Genomic DNA, 21,486 nt, shown 5'->3' with positions numbered 1-21,486 from the left:
TATCTATCTATCTGTCTGTCTGTGTCTGTCTGTCTGTCTGTCTGTCTGTCTGTCTGTCTCACGTCTACCTATCCACCCCGATCGTCTTTCTCAGTTCAAAGCCCTAGGCAGGTGGCACAGCTTCGCACCTGTTCCAGCAGGATGCTCCCTGCTCCGGACGCCCCCTGGCCGGCGCCGTTGGCGTTCCTCGCGCCGGCCACCGTGTTGTTAGTCGACGGCTCGTTGAGCAGCATCGCCGCGGCGCCCGCCGTCGTCGTGCTCGTGGGCCTCTCGCTGCAGCATGGTCCGGCCGACAGGAGGCGCCGCCTGCGACGCCGCCTCCGGCGCCCTCCTCCGCCGCCGCCCTCGGACGAGCGCCGGCTGCTGCCGTCGTCGTCGCCGCACTGCACGGAAGCGCATAGGAGAAGCCGCCTTAAGGACCGCGCAACAAGCCAGGGCACTAACGTGGAAAGTTGGGCTAGTTGGTGATTAATCGTCACGCCTTCCTGGTGAAGCAGCGCACTGACACGGACACGGCGAAGACACACAAAGAATACACGGCAATCGGCAGAGCACGCTGCTTCAGTGTAGTCTGGCCACAGGAGTTGACTGCTGCACGTTTATATTGGTACAGTGTACACACACGGTATCTTCTTCTGCAGCCGTATCTTAGCTTTTTCTGTCGGAAAATGTTCGATTTATCGCTCTATGCTATCTTTTTATATGGGAAGGTGGACCTGTAGTCAGGTTGTTTGTAATGCGTTTAGCGTGCTCTTACTTGGTTTACCAAGACAACGTACCGTAAACTGAAAAGAGCATTAGAAACAGAAGAAAATGTGTGGGCAAGTTGTTAGTTAACAAACAAGCAGACAAAGTATAACATCTTTTGCTTTCTTTTGTCTTTCATGCGAGCCTGTGTAGGAGAAATCGTAGACGCATTATCATTCATGCTAGGTGTAGAACTATGTGGCATTCTGTCTTTGAGATATTTACCGCGTATATTGCTTGTTTGGTCGTTGGGCGAAGTGGTAACGTTTCTGATTAATTTTTCTTCGATATATGTAGCACTACACGTAGTTAGCTTATGTGAGATTTTTCTTAAGTATGTACTATTTCTATTCCTACACGTTGTTCTGTTATAACCAAATGACGTCAGAAATTTTCATGATATTTGAAGAACTTTTCGCTTGAAGGAACTGAAGGACTTCCATGAAATTGTTGGAGCTAACGTTTTGACGTTCTCCGATTAATACTATAGAGTTTATAAAGCCAGCTTGTGGGGCTTGTATCGTTCAATTTTTTCTAGCCTCGTCTTCAAGTACTCCCCAAATGCAGCGTATTTTGCAGTCTGCGAACCACCGTAGATCAGGGAATAAGGGCCTAATGGTGCCTTTGGCTACAGCACTCGTTCTATTGCCAAAAGGGTGTCTATAAGGCGGAGTTATTGATATCTGTGGATAACCTATGAACTACGTAAATTAATTCATGTTGGGGTGACGCGTGGTTCTTACACTCGAGCCATCGGCCATCGTTGGACATATGTTTCAGGTTTATCCTTTACGTGCAACGAGTCTCATTAAAATCGGATCAATGGGAAAAACGATTTCTCTACTCCCATGTGTTTATTCAACTGATTCCGAGCTACAGAGTGTTTTTAATGAGAACAGTTCCGTTTGTCGCATGTACTTCAACTGAGGAATCGGAATTGGCCCATCTCTTTCGTTCCCTGATCCCTAGCTACGTATTCCCACGAAAGTTTATGAACCACATGTAATATTTTACCCTAGTCATCTGGAGTAGCGCGCCAGGCATTTCGCTACACTAATATATCCAGCTCTCATTAGGAGAATCCATCTCTGTCCCACTTCCCGAACATTCTATTTTCCTAGGTAGCGCGTCAGGCGCTTCATCCGTTGAACAGTACAATGAGAGACGGAGATTTTAATGAGAGAGACGGAGAACGTTAGCCAAGCCCCAGACGCCTGTCACGATGCTTCACATTTCTATAGCCCTGAGTCATGAATTATGATAAATTGTTGATAACCGGGAAATCCATTCTGCGGAGCAAGGTGAAGCAAGGCTCATGAAAGGAGAAAAAAAAATCGTCGTTCCCGACTTGTAGAACGAAGCTACGAAGGACCACCACTACGGGTCCGGAGATCGGATCCCGGGCCATGGCCTTTCCAGGCTGGTCGCTCCATCATCTGAGCTTACGGAGGGGCTAACAGGTCGCATAGCGAGGGCGAATTATTCGACAACCGGAAGCACAGGATCACTATAAAAAATGTGTCAGTCATAAAATATTATTCCAAGATGCTGGAGACTATCGAAAGAAAGTCACGGCGGTATGTTGCTTTCTTGTTACTTTATTTACAAGTCCTAATATTTATGCGGAGATTACATCTCACTTTAGTGTGCGCTCATTCATGTCGCGTTTGTTCCCCATAAGAATTGAATCACCTGCCCAAAGCCCACACGCAAGTTAATCATTGGCTGGAGGCAATAAGAAGAATTAAAACAAAAACAGCACTCCTTCAACACTGCTGACGGAACGTAGCCCGTCGAACGTCCCTTCTGACATGGTGATGGGTTTAATAAAGTGTACACGCGTAGTAACACAGAAAAATATTAAAGTGAATTTACTTCGGAACTACGAGCAAGCAGAGAGTTCAACTCGGCCCAAGTCAAACGTCAGCGCTTCTTTTTCTCTCAGTTATTACACAGAACTGGCAAAAACAAGTCGCGTACACCAAGGTGTACACCCTCCCACTTTTTTAACAATAACGCGCGAGCGCCGACCACACGACATCTCAATGGCCTTGCAGCGGTGAGGGGCACTCCTGAAGCGAACAGTGCAGCAGTATACACATTCGAATTAGAGTTCGCATTGCACGACCTCACGTAAAGTTGCCAATCCCGCCGTCCCTGGCCACTACAAGGCCGCGGACACGCCTTACCGTCGATGCTCGCGCGTTATTGTTAAAGAAGTGGGAGGGTGTACATCGTTTTCGAACGGATGAAGGCGAATGCCGTTTCCATATAAACGATGCAAGCTTTCTCTTGATGCTGTCTAGTTTATGCTGTCTGGTGATAGTTTCCGGATTGCGAGGCCTCCTTAAGAGGAAGCTTTAGCTCGGGCCCAACTCCGACGCGGCCTATTCAAATACATGTAAAACGCAAAAACGCTTTTCTGAGATAACTCCTGGGCCAATTTTAATGAAATGTCATGCATTTGAGAGAGAAAGTTAAATCCTAGTGACTGTTGGAAGCGGAATTTCGATTTAGGTCCTGAATTTTGTTAAAAAGATATTCAAAAATTCGTAAGTTAGAAAAATATAGACGGACGAAGTTTATAAATTCATAGCTCTCAATTAAAAACAGATATCGCGGTTCTGTAAACGGCATCCATTAGATCATTGAAAGCGGACAAATTCGATAAGTCATTTTATATCTTACGTGAATTTGTTACGTTGTTTACAAGGGTTCCGCAAAAGCTGTATTTCCATATTACTAAATTTTTTTAGATTCGTGCGTAACATATCAATTTTGTCCGCTTTAGATGTACTATTATATGCAATTCACAGAATTGTGTTATCATTTTTCGTTGCTCACTTACAGAGTTGTAAAATTATTAGTTCCGTTTCTTGAAAATTTTCGATTTTTGCCAATTTTAATAAAAAATTGACGACACAAATAAAAGATTCGAAACCAACAGTCACTAGATTTTAAGTTCTTATTTTATATGCAAGAAACCTCGTCAAATTTGGTGCAGTGGTTGCCGAGAAAAATGAATTCTCTGTTTACATGTATTTAGATATGAGCACCCGAGCTAAAGCTTCCTATTATTACAGGTTTGCACGGGAGTCCGCCTCTTAATTGCAGAGAGACAAAGCAGTCGACGCAAGAAACAAACACAGCGAATGCCCAAAGCTGGCTTCGACGCAAAGCGAGCGCGCTTTGCTCCGAAGAGTTGCTGCACACTGCAGCTGGCCTGCCCTACAGCGAAGCAAGCTTCTGCGACTCGCAGGTGAAAGGCTTTGGCATCCGGCATCGCGCTGGGTTCCGGCGGCTCTCCGCGCCGCATTTGCATTAACAATGGATCAGCCCGTACACGCGCTCGCGTACACTCCTATTCGAATGCGCGCAGGAGACCGAAGAATGCGTGGATGGATGAATGATTGAGCGAGCGAAGCGGAGTTGTAATCATGTGGAATGAGAAATAGCACCTTCGAGACTGGCCACATAGCGAATCGGTGTGAACGGTACAGTGCGTACACTGTCTAGGCGTAATACGAAAGTTACGTGGTCGCGCTGGTGGTGGTTGTTATGGTTGCGCTGTTGGTACAGGAGCTGTTGGCCTGGAAAGTGTGTGCCGTCAATCGTTCCGCCGTTTAGAATGCCAAGGATCGGTGAACCTTAGCCGCGAAGTACTCAGTCCCGTAATACCACGTAAACAATGTCGCGAAAGCTCATTTAACTCTACGCGCTATCGTTCAGGGAACACGAGATATTGTACACGCCGGTGTAGAAAATGCTATTTCGTTCTGTTCGTCTAATACATTCTTGTCTAGCTTTAGCGCATCTCAATTTGAGTATTAAGGAACAGGGACAGGTGACAGGATAGCGCTAACTTCCAACTCTGAGTCTGAAGTTAGCGCTATCCTGTTCTGTTCATCCTCATTCTTGTTTTGCTCTAGCGCATCTCAGTTTGAGTATGAAGGAACGGGGACAGGTGACAGGATAGCGCTAACTCCAACTCTGAGTTTTAAGTTAGCGCTCATCCTGGCACCTGTCCCTGTTCCTTCATACTCAAACTGAGTTGCGCTAAAGCAAAACCAGAATATGATGCGCCATTTTGCCCATTCAGCAATAGTTATCAAATACCGTATTTGCTCCATTATAAAGCGCTCTCGATTTTAACAGAAGAAGAAAATTTTACTCATTCACTAAAAAAAAAACAAAAAAAACACACACACACAGCAACAAAATATACAGAAGGAGGTCCCAAAGCTCAAGGCTGTAGGGGGCCTCCTGTTCTAATTAAAAAGGGCAATACATATTAGGGTAAAACAAATGCAGCACAGATGTAGAATTATTAACATGTACTAATGCAAGAAAACAAGTGAAATGAGAACATGATATAACGCTGTTGAGAATTACATTTTGTACTAAATTAAAGATAAATCAGCTTAAGTAAAATGTAGCAAGGGAGTAGGGTTGTAACAAGTACATGGTACCGATTTTCACTGTGAGAAACGAAACGTGCAATGCTCTCGATGATAACAGGCTTCACCGATTTTAACACGCACCCCCTGTAGAGGCTGTCGCAGATCCCACTGCTCGGGTCGCTGTTCTGAGCGTTGTCACATGCCGGTATGTTGTTGAAACCCGCCATGTTGGTGTTTCGAGCCAATAGGGAAGGCGTAGCCGTCCCTCGAGCCAATCAGAGATGATAAGGCGTCGAATTCGACAACATGGCGGAGTTCGGCATTGTCCACAGTAGGCCCTCTCCCCAGCGACGTGTGGGTTGGACTGGGTTACGACACATTTTTAATGCCAATAACGACAGAGAGGGAGCAGATGGAAACGACGACAAAGAACACAAGAAAGAAACAGAGACGAATATGAGGAAGAGGACGATGATGAATTGAAGCAGAATCCAGAAAAAGAAGTAGAAGGAGGAGAAGATGGTTATCATGAATAGAAGAATACAAAAGCAAGTAGAAATACAAGAATGCGAAGAAGAAGAAAGAGACGGCTAAAATGATGAAAACAGAAATGCGAGAAAACGAACAAATACAAGAAGAAAGAAGAGAAACGAAGCGACGGCGGAGAAAGTGGCCACAACGAACGAAAGCTTAAAGGAGGGTTGAGTTAGTGAGCTTCTGCGCCAAATTACTTTGGCGATTCTGCAGGTTCCCGTTCCACTCCGGAAAATACGCGAGTCTGGAAGGACTTTAACCCCTTCTTCTTCAGCACGTTTTGAGGAACAACAAGCGGTCATTACGCGAATACATGTGGCGAGCTAGTCTAATCAGGTAAGTGGAGAACGCCGTCAAAAGAAAAAAAGAAAGCAAATTTTGTTTCTGAATGAAAAGCGACCTAACACAGGAGGCTGCGGCTGATGGCTCTATTTAAAGAAGTCTCGAGAAAGTCTTGTTGAACCGGAGATAAAAAGTGGGAAACTATTTAAAAGCTTGTCAGTGCTGGCGACAAAATTGTTTGACTATATTTCACCGGATCCTTGGGCCATGAAAGTCCTCCGGACCATAAAAGAAACAATAATAATTAAAAAAAGCTGAAGAACAAAGAGAAACACAGGCACATATTTACGGGGTTTTCAAAGTTAAACGAACAGGAACTGAAAAAAAAAAAAATGAAAACCGCATGCTAGCTATGATCTTCTTGTACAGGTGGTCTCTGCGCTTGGTGGACAGAATTTCCGCGACAAAACCAGGTCACAGATCGAGAGCGTGAAATGGCCACATTGAGCGGAAAAGCCGGCGTCTGTCATCTGTAGCAGAGAAACGGCACCTAAACTCGCGCTGCCGTTGGCTGCGACGCCACGTCACAAGCTGCGCCTCGACGGAGCAGGCGGAGTGGACGAGAAGGAACACCTACTGTGGCACTAGCACGCCAGATGTTGCGTGAGGGGAAAGGCCATCGCCGTGACGGTGGCATGCGGCTTTGGCGCCGCATGCTGCTGCTGCTGCTGCTTGCTGGCTCCGTTAGCACGTACCGCTACGGTATAGAACTCTCAGCGCAAAACTCGGTGGACCGCTCGGCGCCGTTCCATCGGACGTTAATGTTTTCGCGTTCACAACTCATAAGACGTGCTTATGTGTCCTCGGATTTTGACTAGACAAGGTAGTCACTTACTAATGGGTCTGAGCTGCCCAATCTGGCGTATTCCAGGGTGGCTCCGATATATGCTTTATAGGCTCGAAACTTTGTGTCCGGTGGCGTTAACCACGCTTGAAATTGGTAGCTAAGACCCATTAGTAATAGCGCCTACCTCGTTTAGCCAGTAAGGTTAGTAACTCTGCCCTTTCAAACTGTAGTTATGCCGAGGTAGTAAATAGTGTGACAACTGGGTAGTAACGACTGCGACTTTTTTACAGCGAAGCTGCTCATGGCTAGGGTTCCGTGCAATATTGTGCTGCGCGTGCAAAAAGCGTGGGCCGATCACGCATATAGTGCAATAGTGGGCAGACCCGCGGCGGAGGTGAAGCAGACTTCAAGCACTCCGCCAACTTGCAAACCTAAGTGTAACATCTCGCGTCCGAATAGAACCCGTATCAGCTTTTAAGCTTATACGAACAGATACTACACTTTGACCCCCGTCGCCCATGTCTACGTTGGCACCGTCCTTTCTTTGTCGGCGTTCCAAGCGCTTGCGTGTCGGCTTTCTTTTCCCTTCGTTCTCCCTTGCAGGCGGTCACGTCGTCCACGAGGATGTATATAAAAAGTCACGGTAAATGATTTCGTACCTTTGTTCAAAATTCTGTGTCACCTCTGCGTCGTGTTCTAAATAGCTTCGCTGGTCATTCACCTTCGCTAAGTGGAATGGCTCATGATATTTTGTTTTACAAGAATGCATATACATTTCGTTGCGTTGTGGATATTAAGGCACCGCTTCTTGTATCACTGAAGAACACTTCGCGTATAACCGAGGTTACCACCGGCACATCTGTGAGGTAGTAGAGATAGGGCTACATACGTATAAGCGGATGTGTTATTACGAACGCTCCCCTGTACGTGTACGAGCTGAGAGAGCAGCAGCAGCAGCCACGGTCATCAAATTCCGGGAGGATTCGCCTACCGAAGGCTTCGCTTTAAAAGCACCTGCGCATGACGCTTGTAACCGATGAAATTCGGTAGGCGGCGCCATCGGCCCTTATGGCCCGTTAATTTGCTCGCTGTTAAAATCGCCTGCGAAACAAGCGGGTCGTTTACGACGTCGCCTCGAGCAACGACACGATTTCGAACGCGCTCCTTAAATCTGTAGTGCTTCTTCGGCTGCTTCGTTCGCTATTATCATTCTGGTTAATGCCAAGAAACGGCTTTCTTTTTCGGGGTGGCGGGGCGGGGGGGGGGGGGAGTGGGGGGCTTAAGGGGCTATTCTCGTATGCAAATGAACGTGGAACGCTGGAATGTTCTCGTTAGATCTTCCGAAAGACCGACACGCACGGACTCCGTTGCATTAGAAATAAAGTCGTTTTCTTTCTTTCTTTTACTAACACTAGTGTATGTAGATTTCATAGCCTTAATTGGGTGGGGCGCCGGCTCCTACCCCGCGTAACACGGAAGCGATGCGTGTAGATGTTATGATGAAAGCTCAATTCATATAGCTATGGCAGGGAGCACATCTAGAATGCACGAGAGAACCTGATGGCATACGTTGTATCACTGTAACAAAGTTAAAAAAAAAAACGACATCCTACGGGTTGGAAAAGACAAAGATGGACTTGAACGCAATGCCAGTGAAGCAACAAATCTTTTGTGCACGACAGATGGACGGTTGCAAACTAACAAGGAGCAGGTTCAGATGATTATTGCGACATAGTTTGATCAGCACTGATAAGACAAATCTCTGTATAATGTATACGTTCATTGCCAACAGCGATGTTACAGTCAGCGCATACATTCTTATTTGTTTTATTGTTACGGTGAACAGCGGAAGGAAATATGAAAGCCGGAAACGGTTAAATCATTTGAAGCACAAGAAAAAAAAAAGAAACTGAGATCTCGCAAAACAATTATTTTCGTAAATAGAAAAATATTTGCGAAATACTCCCAACCGACATTCCAAACTCGACGCCCAATAATGTTATTTTGCTTGTCAAATTTTTTAACTATACAGCTTCCAAAATTTTCATACTGGTTTCAGTCGTGTACATAGGAAGCTTCGAGCAATGCAGTGGAAGAGCTTGCATTCCTGAAATATTAGGCAATTAGTTTAGACAATATTTTAAATGCAAATTGGTAACATTCGTCGCTCACTAGAGCACTACGCTTTCCTCCCGAACGAAAAAAAAAAAAAAATCGCCCATGCGGGCACAGCAGTTTTGCTATAATGAGAACCGCTCTGCGTAGCCTTTTCGCTTGTTTGGGCAAGAAAATTAGCTGCGGGGTCTTGGCGAAGCTCGCTCTTCAGTAATGGCGGCAGAACGTTTGTCAGCAAGACCGCCTCCCTCCACATCATCCCCTCAAAAATTATGAACTAAAATAGAAAGAACTCCATTTGAATTGCCACACGCCGCCCGTACGTTCCACCGAAAGTTTACCGCAGAGCATCGTAATTCAAAAAGCACAAAAGAGAAAAACAATGCGGAGCAGACGTCGACGTACATTACTAGCAGACGACGATGACCTCTCATCTCTGCGGCGTTTCGGGGCAGAGCAGATGAAACTTAATGACCGCCATGACCTTTTCGCGAAGATGAAGGGCTTTTCCTCTGATAAAAAAAAAGGGGGGGGGGAAATAAGCCTAGGAGCGCACGTTGAACGGAAGGAAGACATATCGAGACAAAACTAAACACGTACGTCTGCAAAAGACGCCGTTCGTTGAACGAAAACTATGGTACGGTATATACGCGTACACATAGGCAACACGGCGGACGGTTCGGCGCCCTCAGCCGCTAGCGGCGCTTCGCCCGTCGCATCTTTCATTACGGCCCTTCCGTTATTTTTCCCGCGCCGCCGAGCAGACGACGCGCGTCTGTTTTTTTTCTTTTCATGGCGCCATATTGAATCTCCGCCCACACCGTTGCCCACTGTAAAACTTGGTGCGCTTTCAAGGCGCTTTTGAAGGCCCGCGTGTGCGCTTCGGCGATGCCCCTAGATGAAAGACAGAGACATAGAAGGTGGGGAGTGAAGGAATGAAGGGGGAGGGGCGTGGGGAGTGGGGGGGGGGGGGGGGGGCGAGTGTGTACAGATTGAAGATGCCTGATTCGTGCTGGCTATTGACTAAGGAAAGGCTCCGCTCGCTCGCACGCAAGCACACGTATACACACTCACGCAGTGACGCGCTCCGTCGGCAGTGCTTCCCGCCCCTATCGTCTCGTATTCTATTTATCTTCGCAACTGCGCCCGGGGAATCGCTTTGAACGTGCCTCGGCCCCGAATCAAAGAACCGGGGCTGGGATCAATTTCTCGATCGCTCGATGTAACGCCGGTGACGCCTGCAGCGTAAAGACGACGAAAACAAAGTAGGAAGCAGAGAAACCGAAGGAATGCCTTGGGAGAGAAAACGCGTAAGACGTTAAGCCACGCCACTCGCTTGCCCCCTCCCACTCCTTCCTCCTCGCGCTCTTCGTTTTTCCTTTTTGAAGTCGCCATTGCTATCCCTCGAATCTTCGGTTTTCTTCTCTCTCTCCCTCTCTCTCTCTCTCTTGAAGCTCGCAGATCTATAGCGAAACACTTCAATAAAACAGTGCGCAAGGCATTGTATGGATCACGGTGCGTTCTGAGGTACGCACAGCAGTGGCGAGGCAGAAAACAGTGTGGGTTTTCATTTGGTGGATGTACCAGACGGTAACCTCTTTTGTCTTCGACATTGCAGACTGAAGACTGTGATCACCTCACGCGGCATGGTTCCGCAGCGTCGTCTGCTTAGAAATGGGAGCGCAAAAGTGTCTTTTGTCGAAATTGCAGTTTTTTTGCATCAGACAAAGCCGTACTTTCGTATCGAACAGTTGAGTATAGGCCTCACTTTGGAACTGCGTAACTGAATCGCCCGTCCTTCCTAAAAGCTGAATGTCTGATGCACGAAAAGTAATCTGTTAGCGAAAAAAAAAAACCTTAACGACACACTTAGATGGTCTGTCATTGCAACCATCTGCAACGCAAGAAAAAAATAAACTGCAGGTAGTTTTGGCGCAATGGTAGGATGAATGAATGAATGAATGAATGAATGAATGAATGAATGAACAGATAGAAAATTGAGCGCCCTTCCACTCTGTGAAGAAGGATGACTAGCGAAGCTGCGTATGTGGTCCCCTTAATGGCGAAGTGCAGCCCAACCGCAGGTCGGCCCGGCATTGCACTATCTTCGGTATCGGCCCACGTAAGGGGGGAGCTTAACGCTTGTGTCACCTCCGCCGCGGGTCGGCCCGGCACTATACTATCTCCGGGATTTTTTTCTACACACGGACAAACCCTTAACAGCTTCGCTGTAATAACGGACGGACGGACGGACGGACGGACGGACAGACGGACAGACGGACAGACAGACAGACAGACAGACAGACAGACAGACAGACAGACAGACAGACAGACAGACAGACAGACAGACAGACAGACAGACAGACAGACAGACAGATAGATAGATAGATAGATAGATAGATAGATAGATAGATAGATAGATAGATAGATAGATAGATAGATACGGACGGACGGACGGACGGACGGACGGACGGACGGACGGATGCCGAAAGACTGCGTGCAATCCTCAGCGGAAGCACGAATGGATCTGGCTTCGCGTGTCTCGCCTGTCGTAGGCCGCAGCCTGGCTGCGAACAGTTGCAGTACATTGAAGTGCAGACGCAAGTTAGTCTACAACATAGCTATAAAACTCCGTTGAGTGTTCCACCAGTCCATTTGATGTATACAAGTACAGCCTCACCGCCAGCTTTAAGAAGAGTGCAGAACAAGCTTTCCTGCGCTTTGCTGATGGTGTTGTATAGGCAACGCGGGATCGAGCTAGTAAGCTGGCCGGGCGTGGCGGGTTTTAGTCGCCCTGTAAGCAGCTTTCGAGGGGTTTTCGCTCCGGCTCCCTGTCCCTATGCGCTGATCCTGGTCCAACTGCGCGTCTCGGGAAGGATGTGCAGGCGCTTAAAGCAAACAAAGTTGATGGCACTGGCCACCGATCCTGGGGACAGATGACCAAATGCGACCGCGGACCCTAGTTGTGCATGCTACTTCGAATAAGCTGCTCACGCCCTTTTTCTTTAATGCTGTGTTGTTAAGGGGAACTCTGCAATGGTTTTCGCACGGCTGTCAAGGATGGCGTGCGACGGCGTGGTCGATATGAAATGTAAATGCAGCGTGGCGTGTGTCGGAGCGCCGAATTTGTCTTGAAACGTAATGATCAATGATTATAAAATAAACGTTACCTTGCGTATATCTAATTTGAATAGGCAGCAATTTATATGCGCGCTTTTTTTTAGAGCGCACCTCCTAGGCGCCCGTTCCCGCGGCGAACGTCGGCGTCGTCCCTCGGCGTCGTCTTAACCGAGCGAACGAGCACAGCGAAGGATGAAAGAGCAAACGCCGAGCGCTGATGAAAGCCGGTGGCAGCGAAGAGAGCGCGAGGAGGAAAGCGGAGCAGGAGGGTATGGCGAAAGCATGAGAATAAATGCGTAGTGCCGCGCAAGATGGGCTTTGCGGCTACGATGGCTACGAGATGGCGCCAGAGTAGCGCGCGTCATCTGTTCACCGATGGCGCCACCGATACCATATATGAAAACAAAGCGCTGCATGAGCGGAAGTCTGTTTGCGGCGGTTGCTGTGAATCGCGCCCACGCGTCACCCACGCGCTGCCTCTCGCGATCTCCCGATTAACAAGGCAGTCGCGCCACACTTCGCTCCGTTTGCAACGTGCCGCGCGAGACCGATTGTCCGCGCCAGCCAATATACGGCGAAAGGAAAACACTTGTACGGCTCCGCTTAAATTTCGCATTAGGTAGGTCGTAATGGTCGGTAAATTCCTCGAACCTTTACTCCATAATTTTTGTTTGAAATGGGAGAACAGAAGTGACTTTTGCCGAAGCTGCAGTTGCTTTGCTCTTCGACACGTAACCTCCATTATTCTGTCGTTTCCAACGCGGAGGATGTTGGAATACACTAGTCCACTGTTTTCATGATCCTAGCTACTAATCCGTAATTGCAGCAGTTGCGATTGAACGAGCAAGGCCGTGAGCCACCAGACAGGCCGGAACGTGAGAACTTGTGCAGCTTGCTTAAAAGGTACCGATGGGCTAGTTGGTGAGGCATGATACTGAAGCAGCGCTCTTACATCTCACACGTACACGCACACATAGAATACACGGGCGCCTGTTTATGTAGTTTCTATGTGTGCGTGTACTTGGCAGATATAAGTGCGCTGGGTCAGTATTATGTAGCTTCGCTGTCTTTGATGTACGAGTTGTTAGATTGGCATGCACCTATGAAGGATTCTTTTTATTACAATGTATGTGTGCAGGAGAGCTTCGCATCGTGAGGGATGTCGGCTAGTCCTCAAGAAAGAATTTCACCAATTGTTAATAAAAAAGTTCCAGTAAGCGTATTGCATATCACAACAAACGCAATTCGCGCAACAAGTACTGACCGTTCACCAAGTCTACACCGTATGATGTCGCGGACGACAGCGAATGCTGTCGTTTCAAACGCTTTCACGTCTTTTTACCGTCTGGAAAGCTGGCACTGTGTTTTATTCGCTATGGAGAAAATTTTGAAAGGGGAAATAAAGCAGGAATTAAAAGAATGTTGAAAATTTTGAATCTAAATTGAATATTTCTGTTTCGCGTCGAAGTTATCGCTTCGAGCACTGCATATTCGATTTCTTCAAATAGCTTCGGCTACATTAGACTACATTGTAGAATGAACTTTATAGGCAACTAGTAAATGTGATTACTTCTAAGTCCTCGCTCACTTACGAAGTTACAAGTTTACAAGCTTACAATTACGAGCTCACTTGAAGCTTACAATCACTCGCAAGCTGCCCTGTTAAATGAACTACCAGTAGTGTTGAAAGTTGTGAAATAGGAAGTAATCATTTGCCGCCTTCGCTCACAGTGCTTCGTTTCCTAGAATTTGAAGTATTTGAACACATTATTAAAGCCGGTATTTTTCGAACATTCATATTCGATTTCAAAATGTCTTAATTTGACCACCTTCTATAAATATATAACACTTATTATTATTATTGTTCTTGCGCTTTCGTAAAGTTTCATTTCCTATCGTAAATAAGTTCACTAACGAGCGGCATGTCTTGCTTCAAATATTCGTATTAGACTCGATTATAAATTTCTCTATTCGAAAACGCTCTTCTCTAGAATACTTAATCAACTTTGTAACTTTGATCTCATATTGTAACCTAGCTAAATTCTCTTGATACACATGATATTTGTTATTTGTGAATGAGCAACAAAGGAGTTATTAAGAACTTGTTTTTTTTTTATTTGTTTGGTGACTAATGACTCGAAGAAGTGAGAAAAGTTTTGCTAAGTTTTACAGTAGACGTGTCATTTATTGGAAATATTGTCTACCAGAATAAAAAGAAAGTCACCTTTGCACATCGCCAAGAGCTCGCAATTTGCTAACGGGCAACAAACGAGCCAATGCCTCGCTGAACTATCGTCTCCCGTTCGCGTTCTGAACTGTTTCTTTCTTTAATAAAAAAGAAAAAGAAAGGGTTAACCTGCCGCCTTATTTCAGCGGTGAATAAACGAAGCCTTGGAATGTTTTTTTTTTTCTTGTCTCACGCAGAAAACTGAGCTTGAGGCGCCTTCCTGACAGCGCTGCGACGGAGTAGCGTCGGTTGCTTGCCTGGAATCCACGTTCCGTAATTCGATCACTGTCACTGATCCCAGAGGCGCACGAAGCTCAACAGTGGCGCCGCGGTGAGGGATGTACGCGCAAAACTGGTGTGACGCACAGTTCCAGGGAGGAGATGGACTCCCGGCGCAACGGTACAGGTAAATATAGGCGCAGCCGTCTGGAAAGGAGCGTACCGATTGGCGGAGACGCAAAATGTCGTCTGCATGACCCTTGCGCTGTGTCGTCTGCAAAGTTATTTGCACAGCGTCGTCTTCAGCGTTTATTGCGGAGTGTCGTCTGCGAATTTGCGTCGGATACGAGCACTGCGAATACTCGTGATCAGCAGCCTTAATTCTACTTGCAGGACAAACGGTGCCAGAGGTCACCTTTGGCTCGCGTCTGCCTAAGATATCCTAAACATTCCCCTTTCATAAGCTCATCAGTCTAAGTCTGTATTGCCATAGTTTGCATTCCACTTCTCGTTGGCGTCCAATATGTTAATGTAACAGACAAGGATTCCTTGCTCAAGGCCAACGTTAATTACTCTGTTCCCACTTGAAACGAAAAATGATTCTATTCGGAAACAATTGAACCGACTGAATCAAGTTCCTTCCATACAAAATAGAAAGCAAAATTCTACCGACTGCTGGAAGCACCATTTATGACCTCAAACTTTTTACAAAGAAATGAGGTAAAATTGGTAAATTCAGAAAAATGAGTCGTTACTTTTGGAACTCCACAATTCTGCACCAAAAGCATATATCCTAGTCAAGTAAACTGCGACGTATGACAATCAAACGCTGTGAAAATTCCGGCCGCCGGAGTTGCACTATTTTGAATGTCGACATTTTTCTCTATCTGTCTATGTCAGCAACGTTTCACCTAGATGGCGGTGCTGCTCGACTGCGATTCAAATAGCTTATTGGACTCTACACAGCATTTATTCCATCAGATTTGATGTTTTAATCCGTGAGTTGTGCAAGCGAGGATTCTGTCACACGCCGCCTGCGTGTACAAGGACTTCTGGACGAAGCCGTGCATTATTTAGCAATACTTCCGCATGCTTGCATATAACATACATAATACGTACAACGTACTATGTATGTATGTAGTATACGTCAGGGAAATTATATATGAATGAAGAAACGAAATACTGTCGGCAAAGGTAAGCAGCTTACGACAGTTTTACCTGCCCCAATCTATAGGCTCTATCTTTATGCATGCGTGCGCAAGCATAAAGATTTCATTTGCAGGAATGTTTAAGCGCAGACCGACAGCCATGAGCAATCACTGCGACATCGAACATCTGAACTTGTCGTTTGCATTAGTTATTTGCGCACTTTGGAGCACTTTACGAAGGGATCACACAAATGTTTGAGGACCTTCCGAATTTGGTCTGGGAAAACGAACGCGCCTACAGGCGCATTATGCAAGCGTGCATTACAATACGCAAAAGCCAGCACGGTTACACAAGGAGGGATTGATACGCATTCCCACGCACGCATCAGCACGGGGCTCGAGCACAAACACACGCCACTCATACAAACGCACGCGCACGAACACAAACGTATGCGCACGCTCGGGCGCATACCGGTAGGCGCGTCAACAGATGGGCGCGCGTTAGCGCATGCGCGCGGGTACGTCACATCTGTTTCTCGAGCCGTCGACGCGCCATCGATTACGTCGGCGCCTGCGAGCCTCTGAATTCCCAACCTACGCGCGAAGACGCCGTACGGCGTTGAGTCGGCAATATACTTTCCCGAGGCAAATGTATACATACGCACGTACATACGAGAACCGCTCTGAAAATACCTCGCGCAACGAAGAAAGCTCATTCTGCGAGCGAGCGTTAGGCAGCCTTTCGCCAACGTGTGGCACCGGTGCGTCTGTGTTTGTGTGTCCGTCTGTGCGCAGATACTCTGCGTTGCCTTGTAGTTACGTGCGGTATTGTGCGAGCCGGTGCCCGTGTAGACCAATAATGAAGAACGAAGATGGAGTGGAAGACGCGCACAGTTTCTTCTTCTTTTTTTTTTTTCTTGCAGAGCGCGCATGGTAGCGCTGACACCGTCTTCTGCTGGGCATCGCGCCAACAGACGACGCCGTGAGGCGCACTGCTTGTATCTTCCAGAAGTGCTAGAACTCACTTAGCGTGTAACGTTCACGTTAGCAGACGACGATCTCTACAGAAAACGGGATGCTTCCACTGTCAACATATAAGAGCAGCGTTGGAGCAAGCAGACAATGATCTCAAGTGAGCTGCTTCTATGATACGAGCGTGAAATGCCACACGCATCTATTATTTGTAGAAACAACGTGTAACAAACTCACCTTGCTTTGAACCATGATCGCGCGGCGTTAGGTTATTATAGTTGGTCAGTTCTGAAGACCACTATAAAAAACAAAGTGGTGCGTCTGGCTCTTGGGCAGGGAGAAAACTGCTTGCTCGGGTAATTTATGTGCGCTTTAAAAGCACCGCACCGCGGGAACGAGGCACCATTCCTTTCCGAGCGGTATAAATCGTGTCAGCACACTTCGTAGGTTGTGCGGCGCTGCAAGCTATCTATTGGAATTTGCTATAGCGTTGGTGCACCGCGCCGAATGATTTACGATCAGCGACTGGAAACGCGGCTCGATGGGTTGTGGTCATTGCAACACGTCTGGTGGCTCGTGCTGCTGCAGCGAGCTCCTATGTGAATAAACGAACCGATATTCTTAACGACAGACAGGCGAACCGGCATCCGTAGCCCAAACATTTCGTTTGTATAGACCACTTGTTCTGTGCAACGCGTCGTGAGCCAGAGTGTGCAAAGGAAACGTATCCGTCGTCTCCGCCCCGTGCGCCCGCCATCTACATTATACGTAGTATATATATGCATACATACGTGCTCTTTCTCGACAAAATGGTGCAGTGCTCTCAAAGGAAGCGCCGGTGTGATTCAATCTGGAAGGGGGACTTCACTGTTTACGGTTCACTTTCGCAGCAGACGACGCTGCCGTGTCTTCTGCTATTTAAAACTGAAACGGTCTGCTCTTCAGACGCCGCTAGCAGACGGCACTTTCTGCGGAATTTCAGGCACAGAGTTATAAAGCTCAAAGCGTCGTCTGCTATGTATATATATATATATATATATATATATATAATATGTATGTGTGTGTGTGTGTGTGCCGCCTTTTACGCCGTTCTGGTCGACAGGCACGAGGGAGTGTGTTAGAGTTAGGTGCTGCAAACGCTACCTTGACGTAAATTTAAGAAAGAATTGGCGCTAATGTACTGAATTAGGATAGCGATGCCGCGGCGAGTTGACCAAGTTCCTGACGTGAATGCTGTGCAAAACACGGAAGTGCGGGAATACAGGTGTATGGTTAGCGGAAAGAGTGTGCAAACACAAGCGCTGACTACCAACTAAATCCTATTGGTCAAAGAACGTATATAGAGCACCACAGAAGGTGAAAGGGTTATCGAAGACGGTATCACAAACACGTCGCAACATCGGCAGGTCCGAGAACCAGCAGAAAAAGTTTGAAAATAGATGTCTGTATGCATGTTTTGTAGACTTTTGCTACGCCCCATCTCACCTCGGCAGCAAAGTTCGGGTGTTGTCTCAGCATTCTTCTTGAGACTGCACTTTGATATCGAAGGATGAAAGCCTAGAGTACGACACAACACCTGGAAGGAACAGGAAAAAGTACCGCGCGACTGTGTTTTTCGAGTTTTCTTTCAGGCGTGGAAAAAAATACAGAGAACTTTTGAGTAGCGCGTATTGAGCTGCAGAAAGCCGAATCGAGAATCTTTCAGGGTGTCCTGCAACTGTCTCATTGACACTTTTGCTCTGGATATAATATTTTAGTGGTTGATTAATGAATAAAAACTAATTATGTAATTAAGCGAAATAAAAAGAAAACTGTCTGGCTTGCTCCAAGCGACGGAAAACAACATAACCTTGGTTCTGTCCAGCTACGTGGCACTTGCATTTCTTTTATTTCAACACAACTTACGTGGCGCATATATATATATATATATATATATATATATATATATATATATATATATATATATATATATATATATATATATATATATATATGCAGAAGCAGAGGTCTACCTCGGCGCTTTTATTCCAAAAGCACGCGGTGGCGCGCCGACAATGAACATGCGAAGCGATGGCGATGGTTATGTACAGATGAGGAAGATGACGTACATAAAATAAATGCTCGCAATACATACGCTTTGAGCACACTAATACTTACAGCGTTCAGATTTGTGATAAGCGTTCTTGTTACGTAGTTACCGTGGTTGCAAACGTGGTTTCTGAATTTTAGCAGGATTATGCGTTCATTTCCAAAAAAAAAAGGGACATTATCGAAATGCCGCAGTTTTGGCCTAGCGCAAGAAATTCGAATTTATTTAAAATGTGTCCCACCGTTGCGCTACTCACCTACCCCTAAAAACGTATACCGTACGTATCGCACGAATTTGAAAAAAGAAATATAAATGAATGCGCCGGGTTAACGATTTTTTTTTTTTTTTCAATACTAACGCTACGAGGCTATCGAAAAGTTAGCTCTGTTCCCGTCTAATCTGCACCGAGGTTTCCGTGAAGATATATAACTACAGAAGGTCTACCAAAAAGGAAAGAAAGGAAGACGTGGCGGCCGTAATTCGTGGCAGATGGGGCTGCAGATTAAAGTATGGAGCAGCCTTCGAAACGGTAACGAGCTCTCGTAGAAATCGTGGCTTTTTAAACGCGGCACGGCGACAACGTATTCGCTCGCGTTCATGATCACTGCGAATCGTTGCATTTACAACGCGAAAACTCGTGGAAAACTACCAATGTGGAAAGTCGCAAAGCCGTTCGAAGCCAGCAGCTACGAAGTTTAGGCAAATCTACGTATGCACATACTGTCCACCGTACCCACAATACCCACGATTGCACAGCCCCCATCATTATTAAACAATTTGCACTCTTAAGGGGTGCTTTCGGTCTATAACCCACATCCTTACACCCTTTACGGGCGTAAAGGGGGGCGGCCTTAAAGACTTTTAAGGGCCGAAATCGGTTTGCAATCCATACTCGCACCACTCGTAGACACTATCGTCGCACTTCCCTCCACTAATATTTGGTAAGAGATTAATACTTTATTGTACTAACTTAGTACGAAAATCTACCAATGAGTAATGTTTGTGGGAATATTGTTTAAGAACGGCAGCTCGGATTCGTTGTAGCTCTTGCCACGACTGTCCGTTCTCCGCGCTCTCGGGAACGAGTAACGGGCCCGCCCCAGTGCACGCAACTTCCTCGGCTGCGGTGGGGGTAACATCTCAGGACTGCACTCGACAGATGTTTGTTTTTTTGGTGCAGCAGCAGCGAGGGGGCTGAGGAGGAGAAAACGTTTACCCCGAGCCAAATGCCAACCGCTGCGCGCCGGAGGACGACACGACGGCGGCGAGACGCGTTATTTTCCGAGCACTCAACCCTTGCGCTTGCCCCCCTCATCCTCTTCCTTCTCCTCCCCCGGCCGTACTCGGCTGCCGCATCTCGTGGGCCATTTGCGCACGGTTGTGTCGACGACCGCGTTCGCGCGCTCATAGGCAGCGCCGCCTATAAAACGCCGACGACCCTTCCTCGGACGATCATTCACTCGCGCAGGCGTTGATGGCACGAAGAACGTCGTTCCGATCGCACGGTTTCCTGCAAACCATTGTGCGAAACTCTGTGGTTCGGATACGTTGCTCTCTGGTCGATGCGCTGAGCGCACATGTTGAGACGGACGGACGGACGGACGGACAGACAGACAGACAGACAGACAGACAGACAGACAGACAGACAGACAGACGGACGGACGGACGGACGGACGGACGGACGGACGGACGGACGGACGGACGGGTGAATATAGGCAGATTATGCATAAACAGACATAATCACTGCGTCAAGAGACGGACAGATGCAATTGATGCCTAGAAGAAACCTATGATACTTGAAGCTTGTAGCCATGGCTTGTGCGCGCTGGCAGGTGTTGCTCCGACACACACACACACACACACACAAGCTCGTATATATATATATATATATATATATATATATATATATATATATATATATATATATATATATATATATATATATATATATGCAGATGGGGCAAATAAAACTTAAATATAGATATACGCGGACTTGTGTGCGTTTGTGTTATGCGGTTGTATTATCTCGTACCATCTTTTCGCGCTGTTACAAAGTATTCCGATATAGACATGTAGCCCAATTCAACAGAAAACCCCAGCTGACCAAATTTATTCCAGAGTCCTTCGCTGTAGTGTTTCCATTAGTCCCTGCGCTGCATGGGCAGTAAAACATCGCAATAAATAAGTACGTCAATCGATCCATCAATAACCCACGTAGAATTCGCCTTTTATTTCCCCGTTGCGTTGATATTCCTCTAAGTTTTGACGGAATGACGACACGTGGTTAGCTCTTTGACTTTTGCGATGCACCAGATGGAGCGTCTGGATCAGTGTTTAGTTAGGACCGCGGAGATTTAAAAAAAAAAAAATAAGAAGTAAATAGAAAAGGTTCATGGAAATTTGGGAAAACGGCAAGAAAGAAATCAGGAGGCGGAAATGTGTATGATATCGCGAATGGCCGTGCCTGGCTCTTTGAGGCCGGCGCTGGCGGCCCGAGGACAAAGCATGCAGGAGCAAATATTCGACGCATGAGGAGGAATGTATGCGCTGCAAAGAAACCGGGAACGACTCGGCACTTCGTAATGGAATCCACGTTCCAGAAGCGGGGTCATAACCAATCCACCAAGAGTCATGTAAAAAATAAGGCGACAGAAACAGAGACGGTAAATTGGATGCGAACGACGGAAACGAAGAAATACCATGCAGAGACTTGCCAAAAAGGACACGAAAGAAATCGGGACGAAAAATCTAAAAAAAAAAAAGAATCTATACGATAACGCAAACGG

General features: G+C 46.7%; 2 protein-coding genes and 1 non-coding gene across 3 annotated transcripts in view; 1 reads left to right on the top strand and 2 right to left on the bottom strand.

Annotated features, from left to right (window-relative positions):
- LOC126525711 (uncharacterized) overlaps positions 1–21,486 on the top strand; it is a 225,544-nt gene that overhangs the window by 12,773 nt on the left and 191,285 nt on the right. The window contains exon 2 of the mRNA XM_055067805.1: positions 14,470–14,678. Coding sequence (XP_054923780.1) covers positions 14,654–14,678 — 25 coding nt within the window. The 5' untranslated portion in view covers positions 14,470–14,653. The remainder of the gene's footprint in view (positions 1–14,469; positions 14,679–21,486) is intronic.
- The window catches only part of LOC126525715 (somatostatin receptor type 2-like), a 142,185-nt gene that overhangs the window by 15,197 nt on the left and 105,502 nt on the right, over positions 1–21,486 (bottom strand). The window contains exon 2 of the mRNA XM_050173632.2: positions 129–383. Coding sequence (XP_050029589.1) covers positions 129–383 — 255 coding nt within the window. The remainder of the gene's footprint in view (positions 1–128; positions 384–21,486) is intronic.
- Positions 7,151–7,334, bottom strand: LOC126526088 (U2 spliceosomal RNA). The gene has a single exon (XR_007598449.1). It is a non-coding gene; the product is annotated as a U2 spliceosomal RNA (small nuclear RNA).

The sequence above is a fragment of the Dermacentor andersoni genome, chromosome 8 (genome assembly GCF_023375885.2).
Source record: "Dermacentor andersoni chromosome 8, qqDerAnde1_hic_scaffold, whole genome shotgun sequence".
Taxonomy (NCBI): Eukaryota; Metazoa; Arthropoda; class Arachnida; order Ixodida; family Ixodidae; genus Dermacentor; species Dermacentor andersoni.
This window is presented reverse-complemented; position numbering and strand designations above follow the sequence as displayed.